The 15,728-nt window shown below is 43.0% G+C and overlaps 1 protein-coding gene across 6 annotated transcripts in view; it reads left to right on the forward strand.

Annotated features, from left to right (window-relative positions):
• Window positions 1-15,728, forward strand: part of tenm3 (teneurin transmembrane protein 3) — a 229,339-nt gene that overhangs the window by 121,239 nt on the left and 92,372 nt on the right. For all 6 annotated transcript variants that reach the window (XM_026172117.2, XM_080303276.1, XM_080303277.1 and 3 more), the window contains 3 exons: window positions 6,670-6,789; window positions 9,179-9,262; window positions 10,033-10,157. In XM_026172117.2, the coding sequence (XP_026027902.2) occupies window positions 6,670-6,789; window positions 9,179-9,262; window positions 10,033-10,157 (329 nt within the window). The remainder of the gene's footprint in view (window positions 1-6,669; window positions 6,790-9,178; window positions 9,263-10,032; window positions 10,158-15,728) is intronic.

The following is a 15,728-nucleotide window of genomic DNA, read 5'->3' on the forward strand; positions in this document are numbered from 1 at the left end:
GTCCAAAACCTCCAGGAAAGCACATCAATATTGACATTTTGCTACCAGCACAGTCTCAAGGGCATGGAGGAGATTTCAGGAGACAGGCAGTAACTCTAGGATAGCTGGACAGGTAACTGCCCAGGTGCAGTCCTGTAGCAGAAGTATCTGCTCCTTTGTGCAACGAGGAACAGAGCCCTACAAAATAACCTCCAACTGGTGTGAATGTCTCCAACCAAAACCAAAGCTCCTGAGGAAAGCCTGAGGGTTCAGCGTCCTCTAGTGGGCTCTGTGAACACTGTCTGGCACAATGGAGGCTTACTGGCATTTGCCATAGAATAAAGGAATTGGCAGGCCCACCATGGGCACCCTGTGCCTTTTGCAGGTACACCCTGAGCACATGTTGCAAATGTGCAATGGTATGGAGAACGTTCTGCTGCCTGTAACTTCATTCAGCATGATGTTCTGGGGAGGCACAACCATGAAGGGCCACAGATGCACAGACCTCTGCAGGCTACTTAATGGCACCCTGACTTCCATCAGGTACCGGCTGTACTCCTTGGATCCATTGTCAGACCCTATGCTGGTAGCGTTGGTCCTAGGTTCTTCCTGGTGAATGACTATTTCATGTGGCCAGAGCATGCAGGCAGCTCATTGATGCCCAGGTCCAGATCCCCTGAGAGGAGAACCCTCCCCACACCCAGGATGTCATCTGTCATCTCATTCGGAGCCCTTATGCTGCACATGGGGGCCACACAAATCACTGAGTACTATTTTGTGTTACAGTGCAGTTTTCGGCTGCCAAGTTGCATAATTTCTTCGTCTTGATTTTCAGCGTGAGTATCTGTAGGTAGTACAAGGGGCAAAACAGGCTTCTATAGCTCAGCCTGCAGGGGTCACCCTGTAGCTCTCCATAAGACTTCTCTGTGGGTTTCTTCTGGCTTAAAAACAGTTAGCCCTCACAGTGAAGTCACACACACACACACACACACACACACACACACACACACACACACACACACACACACACACACACACACACACACACACACACACACAACAAGAAGATTGGTGATTTATATTTCTGTGCATTTTCATATTTCTGCGTCCCAGGTGCTATATGTTCTTTTTCCTTCTGTTTGGTTTTTATTAGAGATGCAGCATTGGTACATTACATTGTGCATTTCTATTTGTGTGCTATCCTTTTATTATATTTTCTCCTAACTTCCCTTTTTCTATTCTTCCTGTCAGCTTAGCCATTGTCAATTTTCAATTAAATTATATTCATATAGCGCCAAATCACAACAACAGTCACCTCAAGATGCTTTATATTGTCAGGTAGACCCTACAATAATACATGCAGAAGAAAACCCAACAATCATATGACCCCTATGAGCAGCACTTTGGCAACAGTGGGAAGGAAAAACTCCCTTTTAACAGGAAGAAACCTCCGGCAGAACCAGGCTCAGGGAGGGCGGGGCCATCTGCTGTGATTGGTTGGGGTGAGAGAAGGAAGACAGGATAAAGACATGCTGTGGAAGAGAGACAGAGGTTAATAACAGATATGATTCAATGCAGAGAGGTCTGTTAATACATAGTGAGTGAAGAAGAAACACCCAGTGCATCATGGGAATCCCCAGCAGCCTATGTCTATTGCAGCACAACTAAGGGAGGATTCAGGGTCACCTGGTCCAGCCCTAACTATATGCTTTAGCAAAAAGGAAAGTTTGAAGCCTAATCTTGAAAGTAGAGATAGTGTCTGTCTCCTGAATCCAAACTGGAAGCTGGTTCCACAGAAGAGGGGCCTGAAAACTGAAGGCTCTGCCTCCCATTCTACTTTTAAATACTCTAGGAACAACAAGTAGGCCTGCAGAGCGAGAGCGAAGTGCTCTAATAGGGTGATATGGTACTACAAGGTCATTAAGATAAGATGGGGCCTGATTATTTAAGACCTTGTATGTGAGGAGCAGGATTTTGAATTCTGGATTTAACAGGGAGCCAATGAAGGGAAGCCAATATATTATTACATTGTCTTATTATATGACATTATATTATACATATAATGTAGTGACTGGAAGAACACTGATAGAAATCAATCAATAAACAGATAAAAGAAAAGGAGGAGCCTCTAGATTCATAAAATCTTGGAAAAGCAAAATGTTTTTGGCACAACTGTGCATCCACTGTGGGTGGGCTGAACTGGGCTCAGAGTGAAGCCCTGGTCTGCTTTGGGGTAGTCAGTCTTCTTCATGCTGCAGACTTTTCCACAATGAAGTTTCTATTGCACTCTTCTCATTATGTTGTCAGTTCCACAAAGGTAATATAAAATATCTAAATAATATGAAATATTTGGTAGCAGAAAGCTGCTGACACCATGTGATGGATGAATGTATAGTTTTTAGATTGAATCTACCTTTAAATCCACAAGATTGTTCTACTGGTTTTTCGCTCTCGCATGATCGTTGCCCTCGCCATTATCCTCTTACCTTATGACTCACACAGACGCCGACACATGCACATTCAGGCTGCTGTTGATTAGCCAGCACTCTCCCATGACCCTTTGCTCATGGCTCACTATGAGGGGTTGTGGGTAACAGGCTAGCACAGCAGGGCTCTAATTTAATGAGGCAGATGGTTGTCTATGTGTGTGCAGAATAACTGCATTAGTGTGTGTTGAGCGTCGTAGGAGGATCCACAGCAGGGGTTTCTCTCAATAAATGTTGCCATGTTAAATCAGTAATTGGTCCTTGACACAACTCACTGTAATATGTATTACAGTGAGAGTGCAGAAATCAGATATTCACGAATTCTTTTAAGTTCCAGACAGTAGAGACATTATAGAGGTGGAGCTTTGCTATTAGAACAATGTCATGTGTCACAATAATGTTGATCCTAGAAAAAAATAGCTCTGGAAAAAAAAATTGGCTTAAGATTGTCACACAGGATATATCAACAGATTATATTAGTTGTTAACCTTTCTGTTTTTAAAGCAGCTACCTGTATTTTGTGATGAAGGTGTTGTTCAGCCTAAGGAGCTTGGAAAGAAAATCGTCTGAACTTCTGTAAGTTTTCTTGAAGGCGTTTCATCCCAGAAGGTTCTTCAGTTCTAAGAGCAATTGGCTGCGAGTCCCAGATTTAAGCCCTATGGGAGTGTCCGAAAGAGGGACATGGACCCCCTATTGATCCTCTAACTCACTAAATATATGAAGTGTTAAATGTGATATGTAGTCTGAAGCAGTGATGTGGTGGCTGTAGCTCAGAAGGTAGAACAATCTGCCAGTTAGTGGTTTAGTCTTTACCTGGTCCTGTGTGAGAGTTAAAGTGTCCTTGGACATACTGAAGCTCAAAGTTGTTGTTTGTTGGTGAGCTTGACAGACACAAAGTGCTGTTTAAGTTTGAATAAATGTGGCTTGTAAAAACAAGTGCTCTGAATGTGGAATGAGACTAGAAGTGAAATAAATAATGAAAAAGATGCTAATGATACAATTGTTATAACATTGTTGTATTTACATTTTTGTGTCATAACAAATTATCCAGTCAAGCTATTTAGGAGAAAACACAAACATCAAGATAAGCTGTGGATGTCAAAGTGCTTAGAAAACACAGGAAAAGACTGTTTTTACAAGGTATCACAAGTGTGATAGTGTTTTATGTGTGTCTAGATTATGAACACTAATTGGTAAATTATTAACTAGTAGATGAATTCGTCGTTCTCCATTTGGAGCATGTAGATAGAGTTATTGATGGGAACTTAATGTTTGTTTGTGTGTTTTATAACTTCTGCTTTCTTTTTTATTTTTAAATGTATTTTGTTTTTCATTTTATTTATATTTGTTCAAAATAAAGCTGTCAATCAAAAATGTGAAGTGTTTTATAAATACCACTCCATGTTCATGTGCATCATACTTATTGGAGATGAAAAGATAACTGCGATACTGTAAAAACAGTTTATGTGCCTGGCTGAGTGTGGGTTTCCTTTCAGACAGACATCTGATTATCTATGGGCTTGATGATAGAAAAAGTATTTTGATCTGGATCAAATTAATCCCGCACTACAGATTTCCTCAGATACATAACAAATTTACAACTTTTTTATGTCTATAATTAAATCTAGAAGTCATCTTTACAGACTTTTGTTGAATTGAAAAACTGTTGCCTGTGTACTAGGATGTTTTGAATTGTTTGGCAAGTCCAACACAATGAGATGGCCAACAAGACAACGGTTACAGGTAAAGGAACCCTGAGACAGATGGAATAAAACAAAAAACTATCTGTATTTTAAAAATGAGGAAGAAAACACAAAATCCAAATAACAAAATGTTTCATAAGGGGAGAAAAAATAGCTTCAGCTAATAAATGCAAGGCACTGGGGGTAAATAAACTACCAAAATAAAACAGGAGCTAAATAACCATTAACAGGGAAAGGCATAAAATTATATAACAGAGGGGGAAAGACGCAGGAGGACTAAACCCTCTGAAACAAACAGAAACTGGAACAATGAAATAAAAGATGAAAATACAGGGCTAAGAAAAAGTGTTTGTCCCCGTCCTCAAAGAACCCAGACCAACATCAAAGTACCAGAACAACATCAAAGAACCCAGACGAACATCAAAGAACCCAGAACAACTTCAAAGAACCCAGACCAACATCAAAGAACCCAGACCAACATCAAAGTACCAGAACAACATCAAAGAACCCAGACCAACATCAAAGAACCCAGACCAACATCAAAGAACCCAGAACAACTTCAAAGTACCGAGACCAACATCAAAGAACCCAGAACAACATCAAAGAACCCAGACCAACATCAAAGTACCAGAACAACATCAAAGTACCCAGACCAACATCAAAGAACCCAGACCAACATCAAAGAACCCAGAACAACTTCAAAGTACCGAGACCAACATCAAAGAACCCAGAACAACATCAAAGAACCCAGACCAACATCAAAGTACCAGAACAACATCAAAGTACCCAGACCAACATCAAAGAACCCAGACCAACATCAAAGAACCCAGAACAACTTCAAAGTACCGAGACCAACATCAAAGAACCCAGAACAACATCAAAGAACCCAGACCAACATCAAAGTACCCAGAATAACCTCAAAGAACCCAGAACAACCTCAAAGAACCCAGAACAACATCAAAGAACCCAGACCAACATCAAAGTACCCAGAACAACATCAAAGAACCCAGACCAACATCAAAGTACCCAGAACAACATCAAAGAACCCAGAATAACCTCAAAGAACCCAGAATAACATCAAAGAACCCAGAACAACCTCAAAGAACCCAGAATAACATCAAAGAACCCAGACCAACATCAAAGAACCCAGAACAACATCAAAGAACCCAGAATAACATCAAAGAACCCAGACCAACATCAAAGAACCCAGAACAACATCAAAGAACCCAGAATAAGATCAAAGAACCCAGACCAACATCAAAGAACCCAGACCAACATCAAAGAACCCAGACCAACATCAAAGAACCCAGAATAAGATCAAAGAACCCAGAATAAGATCAAAGAACCCAGACCAACATCAAAGAACCCAGACCAACATCAAAGAACCCAGAACAACATCAAAGAACCCAGAATAAGATCAAAGAACCCAGACCAACATCAAAGAACCCAGACCAACATCAAAGAACCCAGACCAACATCAAAGAACCCAGAATAAGATCAAAGAACCCAGACCAACATCAAAGAACCCAGAACAACATCAAAGAACCCAGAACAACATCAAAGAACCCAGACCAACATCAAAGAACCGTGGCTCTCACTTGCCTCAGATAAGATATTGTTCATGATTCAAGGTTGAGATAAAGACTGGCAGAGTTCCAAAGAACAAACCTCTGCTGACTAAAGGAACACACAGACGTGTTCATGATCCACAAGACTTTTTGGAAACTATTCTGTGGAATTATGGCATAATATTTAAACATTTTGAAAGGTTTGCATCCTGTTACATGTGGTGCAAAATGAACAGCATTCCATAAAAAGGTCAAATATGGTGGTCGTAGTATGATGGGCTGCTGTTGCTTTACTGCTTCAGGATCTGGATGACCTGGCGTGACCTTAAACAGGCTGTTCTCATAACCCTCCAATTTTATAGAAAGACGACATGGACAACATTCCTCCGCGGGGATGTTGAAATCCATATCGCAAACACTTACTCTTCTCGCTGCCAGCAGCACAACTTATTATTGGGCAATTCTTTTTTCACACAGGGCGAGACAGGTCCATTGTTTTTCACTTAATAAATCTGATTTTCATTTAAAACTGCATGTTCAGTGTTAGTCAGGTTTGTTTGTGATCTGAAACATGTGACACGCTTGCTCATTTTGTTTCAACATAATTCTGAGGCTCCTTGTCCTGTAGGAGTGAACAACAGTTTGAGCTGAGATCTGTGATGAGCTGTGTGGTTGTGGATGTTTCTGTAGCTGGTGGATACTCGTTTCACTTTTTATCCTACTTATTTCTCAACTGAGATGTAGCAGGAGATGAGCTTGATGTCTAAAGTTGTCTGATGCTTTAACACAAACACACACCTGATGCTTGTTTATGTGTGTGTGTGGAGGTGAGCGAATGGTTAGACTGGTGTTCGCTTGCATATTTGAGTGTCTAATAGATTACTGCTGAACACTAAACATTTTGCCCCCCTGTTCGTCTGCTCCTCTTTGCAGCCATGCACCTGTTTGGTCTAAACTGGCAGCTTCAGGAGAGTGAGGGATACGGAGCCTTTGAAAATGGAGGTGGAGGAAGAGACACAACACCCAACACATTTATAGTGTCTACAGACAACAGTGAGTCCCTGCTTAAAGAATTTTTCCTTCCCTTTCTTTTGACATTAAAAACAATAAAAGCTGTGGAAAAGAGCTGGACACAGGAGCCCAGGATAGCCTTCAGAGTTTACCACATATTATAATCTGCCACTCACTCTCAGAGGTCAGGGTTTCTCTCCAGCCCTTTTCAGAGTCTGATGTTTGATATCACTTTGATGCTTGGCAGGCACACACACACACACACACACACACTGAGTTGGACTTGAACAACACCCTTAACTGGCTTTTTGAAGATGGAGATGTAGTGACCCTGCTCTGAGTCCCTCTGGACTTGAGGCAGAAGACAGGAAATGGACAGTACAACTCAAAGCAACCAGATACAAACCAAACAGATTTTCACATCAATAACATGCTTTGTTTTTAAGTTATGCAGTCTGAAAACTTATTTTGAAGGCAGTGACTAACAGCATTGCAAAGAAACCAGAGAAGTATCGTAAAAGAAAAATGAGTGTAACAGGTAACAGAGATGTAGGACAAAAGCCACGGCTGCTGACCTCACCCTGCCAGTCACGCTTTTGTTAAATGTGCAGCTTTTCTGTTCTGTGGTTATTCTCTCTCTTTGTCTGCCTGTCAGACTCTTTTAGTTTCATGTCTTCATTTTCTCAGCTTTTCTTGCCTTTTTTTCTCAATTCGTTCTTTTCTTTTTCTCGCTGCTCATCCCTTCTGTTCACACCACAAAGCAGTGCTGAATAAAACTTAAAATGAGCGAGATAACAGCAGCACACACCGACTGTTGGAGGATGTTTACTGAAAGCTGTGAGGGCTCTGAAATCGTTGTTTGGAAACAGAGAAAGACTATAAATGTTTCCTTTCTGCTGGAAAAAGTTTGCTCCCAAACTTTAAACTTACAACAGTTTAAATATGTGCAGGGATATGAGTCGAAAACAAGTCACAGATAATGTTAAAGAAAAGAAAGAAAGAGTTAAACAGTTTTAAACGATTTAGGCAAAGAATGAGTTAAATGGCAGTGTTGGAAAGCAGATCTCCACTCCTGTGTGTTAGCTGTTATACACAGGAAGAGTGAGGAGAACTACAGAAACGTCAGGGGTGGGAGTCTTTCTCACATAAGAAATAATAGTTTGCGTCTTTGAGTTATATGCAGCATGTCATATCAGCTAATGCATAGCACAGGTAAATATTCACACTCTGCTGACACACCTGAGCCAGTGCTGGTGAACACACTCTAGCTCTACTCTCTGCAAACTACACTGCAGCTAAAGAAACACAAACAGGTGTGTGTGCCATGATTCCTTTGTGTGAAGGAACCTTTTCTCAGTATCAGTTAGTGTTAGTGTCACAGTCCACGACTGACACATTCAAGGACATTCAGTAAATCACATTGTTGCAGGTTTAAGGGCGTCTTTGCTTTAACAGTGTGGCAGTTCTGAACACAATAACATTAATAACACAACAGCCAAGTTAACTCATAATCCCGTCCATTACAGTATAATACATTCTGTCAACGTTTAGTAAGGTGTAGATTCTATAAAACATGCATCATTGACGTTTGTCCTTGTTGTTATGGCCCTCCCAGTCTTTTCTTTAATGGTTTGTGTGGTAGGTGTTCCAGGTTAACTGGTTTTTACTTTAACTGGTTAGATTTTTCTACAAATTCCACTTTCATTGTTCCAGATGTTATACCTGCAGATTATTCTTTACCCTCTTAAAAGCATGACATACACTGGAGTTTCTGTGTGAGGTATGGGGTACAGGTCAGGAGGAAGAACATGTCATCTACTAATCAAAGCAGTGGTGGTGGTTCAACTCCTGGCTGCTCGAGTCTGTGTGCCAAACATCCTTGAGCAACATATTAACCCCAAGTTGCTCTTTGTTGCGTTTCCTGTAGGCTGAATGTTGGATAGAAAGCACAGAAAAACATAGCAAAAGTGAATGAGGCAGGTTGTATAAAGCATCCAAGGTGCTTATACAACCTGCTCTGCAAGAGTAGAAAAGAACCAGCCCAGTTACCATTTACATATATAACTGTTAACCACAGGGATCAGCCACGTAAGCGTGCCGACACTTTCTGAGGTTCAGCTTTTGTTTTCTTTCGTGACTTTGCACTCACTCAAAAGAAAACCTTAATTAACCTGTAAGAAATCTCTGAGTGTTATTATATGTTCACTTACTTACTGTTTTCAACTGACCAAACATAATCATTTCTTCTGCAGTGAATTTTCTGTAGTGAAGTACCACAACCAATGTAACCTGTCTCCAGTGTCTGTTAGCTCTCTAACAAGCACTGGTATTATCTCCGATGTCGATGATGGACAGTGTTCTTCCTACGTAGCCATGATGGTGGCTTTTAGAGCATCTCATGGATTCAGTTTGATGTGTTTTCCTTCTGCAGGTAAGATGCTTTTTCTAGAGAACAACACCATAGACACAGGAGAGGTGGATGTGGGGAGACGAGCCATACAAGATATACCTGCAGGTGAGCTGTGTACACAAATGCACCTGTGTCGGGATCTGCTGTGATTAATACTCTGTAAACTCAGTGTAACATTTCCAACACCCCACACCAGTTTGTAGGATTGTTACGTCGTGTAGTGGAATCTTTCTGTGTTTCACCTCCATGTTTCTGTTAATCAGTTATATCAGTGATGGCAGAGATTCTAACAATTCAGTGGAGTGTGTTACTTAAATCTACTACAAAGAGGAACGTAATCATATTATAATAACTATACTTGCAAACAAGGCAGCACAGTGGCGATTAGCACTGTTACACACAGCAACAAGGTCCTGAGTTCAATACCCCCACCTGCCCGGGGCCTTTGCGTGGGTTCTCTGGCTTCACAGTCCAAAGACTTTCATTATCTAAATTGTGAGGATGGAGTTATAAATATTCCACATGTGAGGAACTCTGCATCTGTAGCACTGTGAATGAAATCACTAGTTTTGTTTACTGGTTTTCACTTCTGACATTATTTTCGAGTGTGTCACAGTAATAAGCCTTAAAGGTTAAACGGCTTTCTTGAAATGAATTCCTTTGCCACATATTTATGAATAAGACGCAGTAGTAACTTGTTGTGCTACAACACCACACGCAGTTGCAGGAAACAGAAGTCGATGGGAAATGAATAACAAATCACACTGTTTTTATAAAGACAATTAACACTGAGAAGGCGGCATTTCTGAAAGTCAGTTGGGGAGTGTTAATATTTAAATCACTGACGTTAATGTTGTTCTGTTTCTTTATTCAAGGTGTGTTTTGGAGGTCCCAGCTGTATATCGACCAACCACAGTTCCTGAAATTCAACATTTCCGTCCAGAGAGATGCTCTTGTTGGTGTGTATGGACGCAAAGGCCTACCACCTTCACATACACAGGTAACACGGGAATGCAAATGTTACCAGGACTACTTTAGAACTACTGCACCAACATATTGGAGAGTGGAAAAAGTGCATGAAGTGATATTTTCACCATTTGAAGTACTAATGAAGTAATGTCTAGCTTTAATCATTGATTCAAACAGCAGTGATAGAAAATGACACCTGAGTGATTTTCACGTTGTCGTGCGATGACATAGGTTCAAGTTTTTGCCATTTGGCAGTCAGCATTGACTTTTAAGAGACTGCTAATATATCCTCTGTGCCTCTGTGTCCATCCTTTCATTGTTAATAACATTCAGGGCTCTAGAGTGCGACCAAATATTTCAATGGTGCGACTAAAAAAAAAACATTGGTAGCAGCAGTGCAACCAGCTGTTCCAGTAAAAAAAAAAAAAGTCTCTGAAAGTCCGTGTGGTCAACAACTGACACACATCATGCCCCTGTCGTGTGTCCCAATCAGACATAGTCGTGGGGCGACCGTGGCTCAGGGGGTTGGGAAGCGTATCTGTAACCGGAAGGTCGCCGGTTCGATCCCCGGGCTCTCTTTCCTGGTCGTTGTGTCCTTGGGCAAGACACTTTACCCTACCGCCTACTGGTGTTGGCCAGAGGGGCCGATGGCGCGATATGGCAGCCTCGCTTCTGTCAGTCTGCCCCAGGGCAGCTGTGGCTACAACCGTAGTTTGCCTCCACCAGTGTATGAATGTGAGAGTGAATGAATAGTGGCATTGTAAAGCGCTTTGGGTGCCTTGAAAAGCGCTATATAAATCCAATCCATTATTATTATTATAGTCAGGGGCGGGACCTCTATGATATGAGAGAGAGGTGAGTAGCTTGAATAAAGCGATATCGATTCATTAAATCCTGAATCGACTTTTAAATATAAACTTATTTTGCCAGAAACGCCAGAATCTCAGGTTAAAGCTCACAAAACTATTTCAACAACCATCATGAGAGCAGGTAACGGACTCCACACAAAGACGTAAACACAGAGCGGACCTCCATGCATCAGAATCAGCTTTCTGTTTCGCGGCTTTCTCACCCGACGGCCCGTACACGGACACGCCGTCGGGGCTGAAAGCCGACAGCTCGCTGACTCTGATGCGTCCGGTCCGCGCTTTGTGTTTACGGCTTTTTTGCGCGAGATTCTGATGCTGCAGGTTTTGTCTCTTTCCAACCAAAATTCACTGAACCAGCAGCAAAAGAAGATCCAAACTACGCTTCACATAAACCTCGTCATGAATTCCCTCTGACTTCTGCTGTTTTGCACTTCATGCACAGCTCTCTCTCTCTCTCTCTCTCTCTGTACTTCCCGTCTCAGATCTCTGTTTTCGGCATCATTCATGTGCTTATTACCCATCAGTCTACCGTTGTTTTAAAATGATGCAAAATTGCAGAATAGTTTTAAGTTTATCTGCAATAAAAAGCCAGGCCAGGAAAGTCTCCTTCATGTTTTTTTCTCTTTTATCCTCAGTTACTTTGACACAAACGCATCTGCTGTGATGTTCACACCTCTGATGAAGTCTCATGTGTATCAGTACTGATAAATGATCAGAATTATAATATTTCTGACTGTCTGAGGCAAAATTGAATCGAATCAGGACCTTGTGAATCGGGGTCGAATGGATTGTAGAAATCAGTGATGATACCCAGCCCTAGTGAGCCGTAGTGAGCAGCCTAGGCCTGACAGAAGTGGCTGCGATAGCACTGCCCAAGTGGCTCCTCCCCCAAACAGGCCGTCAGAGGAGCCGATGTGATGATTGAGTTTAACATTGTCTGCAATATTGCCAAAGAGTGCCAACGCACTTTAAGCACAAGCACCCATTCAGTAACTTATCTTTCTTCTAGAAATGCACTCCAAATAAAGAACTTTGTGTTGACAAGATTGTTAGTAAATCATTTACAAATCAATTTTGTCTCCATAGACAGCAATTTCCCCCAAAAGTGCACATGTAGAACTGCTGTGTTAAGCGATGTGGTTGAAAACTTTGGGTGCGCCTAAGAAAAAAAGTTAGGCATAGCAGTGCAACCGTGGCAACAAGTTAGTGTAATGCCCTGACATTATTTTCCAGCATCTGCGTGACTCATTTGTAAAAAACAAAAACAAAGCAACATTTTTTGAACAAAACAAAACAAAGTTCGGCTGAATGTTTTCGGTATTGCTGCGTCTCTGGTCTTTCTGAAGCTCTTTCACAGTTGCTGCTTCTTTGCTCATTTTTCCAGTGAATTTTCCTCTATTGGTCAAACGTATCTAAAGTCAGAGAAGGAAGCTGACTCAATGGGATGTGACCTTAAGTAAGTTTTAGCCCACTAAAGACTATTACTAATTATTAATTAATAAGTAATCATCTGGGAAAGGATAAGGAACTCATTTAGACAACAGATTACCTTCAAGAGAGAGTGACCTAACTCACCACTGAAGGCCTCAGGGGAGCAGAACGACGGAGAGGAAGTGTCAGAGCAGGTTCAGAGCTCGGGGACCAGGTTCGGCAGCCTTGGTGTTAGGGTTTGAATCATGGCGTATATCTCATTGGTGAATTTTCAGAAGAGAAGATAATCTGTTTATGTTGACCTAAAACATTATCCTGACATGGAACATGCAGAGTCTGTACATAACCAGATTGTTCTGTTATGTTGGCTGAACTCCAGTAAAGGCCTGACACAGGACCTGAGAGCTGCATCTGGCCCTTCAGCTGATCATCGACTGTTCGCTGAAGCCTGATGGTGTCGATGGGATCTGGTTAGAATTGGAACCATTTGACTGGCAATGGCTTCATGTTTGAGGATGACAATGGTCCCAAACACACGGCCAGTGCAGTAAAAGCATACTCGGATAGAAAAAACACACAATGGAAAGCTTGCAGTACTGGACTGGCTTCTCACAGTGTCAGCCTCAACATTATTGAAGTGCGATCATTCTGACAGAGAACAGAAAGAAAGGCAGCCGAGATCCAAAGACGGACCTTGGAATCTCCTTCAAGAAGCCTGGAGAATACTTCAATAAATGATGAGAAAATTACAGGTGGCACATATCATGTGGCTGTTTCTGTTTATGCTCGGTCATGTCTGAAAGGGACTGAGAGGAACCTTCATTTATAATGTAAATATAGATGAAAGGGCATCTGTCAAAAGGTTAGAAGCTATGTTATGCATTCAGCATACAGAGCTGACTCATTTAATTGTGGTGTATGTGTGCAATAGTTGCCATGGTAATGTAGGTCATGACCCTGGGATGAGATTTTGTAGGCAAAGGACGACATGATATGTTTCCAACTGAGACGATATTGATGTTTTTATCTTTACGCCTGAAAATGAAACCTCACTGAACCAGTGGCTGCAGCTGATATCTGTTCACTACTATAACATTTAGGACAGTTTGTCGTCGTCCCTAGTTCGTCTGACTTTTCTACTTTCAACAAATTTCCGAAATGCTCAGAAAAGCGCATCAAATCAACACAGGAACAACGGCGCCGTCCTAGTGGCAGCCTAAGGCAGCTGCTCTCCGACTCTCTGATTCTGATTCAAGTTATAAATATTTCACAGGCAACTTTGCAAGTGAGTGAAGTGCTTTGTAACTCTTAGTCCAAAATGAATATAAGCTTCTTCACTAAACTATTCCTTTAATGACGACATCTCTGTGTTCTGTCAGAGGACTAATCCACGCAGTCACACAGCTCAGTGTTAGCACTTTAGATGACTTTGCTTCCTGTAAAAGGGAGTTTTCCCCTTTCACTCATTGTTTTCTCTATTACTGTTGTTGTGAAATGGTCCATTACACACAGAGCGAATTTCATAGACGTCTGTTATGTCATGTGAATACTCAGAGTTTAATTGGTGATATATTTAAGATTCACCTAAGACCATGTGACAGCATCGTGGCCGGTTTAGCTCAGTGGGCTGTGTGGCTGAGAGCGGCTGGCCAGGGTTCGAGGCTGACCTCTGTCCTTTCTGCATGTGTTTTATTTAAAGGGACAGTGCAGTCTAACATAGTCCAAGTGCAAAACATGAAACTTGTCATGGTCCTGCGGCCATGACTCAGTGGCTTTATGTTTATGTTCTTTATTGTTATTACTTTCATTATTATTCATGGCTGTTTTGGGATGGTTTGTGTTTGGGATTTTAGACACTGGGTTCTGGGTTTGTGCTCCCTCTGTTGGTCCCTGGTGTTAGTGTTCCCCTGTCTCGTCAGGTTAATCAGGTCCAGCTGTTTCCCCCACCTGTGTGTGATTTCCCAGTGTCTCTTTGTGTACTTATAGTGTGTGATTTCCTCTGCTCCTCGTCGCGTCGTCTGTCTTCATACCTGGTGTAATCCCCTGCGTGCTCTCCCTGCTGTTCTCCCTTCATGCTCAGGTTTGCTATTTCTTTGTGTAGTTTCTCCCAGTTAGTTCATCCTTAGTTCTGTTTTACCATCCCCACTTTATATTGGCTATTATCAATAAATCACCCTCACACCTGAATAAGTGCTGCGTTTTGAGTCCTCCTTCCGCTCTCCACACGGCCGCTGCCCCGGACCGTGACAGTACGACGCGACCACAACATGGACCCAGCAGCGCTTAACCCGTCCAGGGAGCTACGGGAGACGCTCATCGATGCCACACAGGAGCTTATTGACCTGTGGCTGGAAAACCCGGGCGGGGAGTCCCAGCGCGCTATAGAGAGGCGGCTACAGCGTCTGGTGACCGGTCTCCCATGGCTTCTAGGCTCGCTATGTCCGTGGGAGCGGGAGTTTCTCCTTTTGGACCTTGGACTACACCCCCCGTCTGCATTCACTTTCGAGCAGCCCGATGCGGTGAGTCAGCGGGATGCATTGCTTTCCCCAGTTTCCGGGACTTTGTTTTCTGGGGCTATTCAGAGCGGGATGGGAGACTGTACGGATCGCTTACCTACCTTCGTGGTAACGGATCCTTCCCAAGTGGGCGTGTACAAACCCGCTGCAAAACTGACAGACTGTGTCTCTGCCGCTCCTTCTGAGCCAGGACTTTATTGCCATTCTCCGGCTCAGTTCTGTGTCCAACCACAAGCTTCCCAGTCTGTAGCTCAACCATTAGCCTCCCTTAAGCCACAATTTTCACACTGTTTTTCCACCGCTGTTTCTGAGCAGGGAGACAAACTGTTTCACTACGGACCTGTTCCTCAAAAGCTGGCTACATTAGAGACTATTGCTCACTCCGGGGCTTCCCCAGAGGCTGGGTTACTGCCCTCAGCTTACTCTGGACCCCTGGAGGCCAAGATGCCAGCTGTGAACTGCACCGGGCTGTCAGTGCTCTGCGCAGCTGCAGCCCTCCTTATGTGTGCCGGAGGCCCACGTGCCTACTGGTTTTGTTTCATGTGTGCCAGAGGCCCACGTGCCTACTGGTTTTGTTTCATGTGTGCCAGAGGCCCACGTGCCTACTGGTTTTGTTTCATGTGTGCCGGGGGCCCCGGTGCCCACTGGTTCTGCGGCTGTTTTCGCTGGGGGGCCCGAGGAGCCCGTCCAGCCTCCTGCTTCGCTAGCTGGGGGGCCCGAGGAGCCCGTCCAGCCTCGTGCCACACTGACTGCCACGTCGGCTGGGGGGCCCGAGGATCCCGTCCG

The sequence above is a fragment of the Astatotilapia calliptera genome, chromosome 6, assembly GCF_964374335.1.
Source record: "Astatotilapia calliptera chromosome 6, fAstCal68.1, whole genome shotgun sequence".
NCBI lineage: Eukaryota > Metazoa > Chordata > Actinopteri > Cichliformes > Cichlidae > Astatotilapia > Astatotilapia calliptera.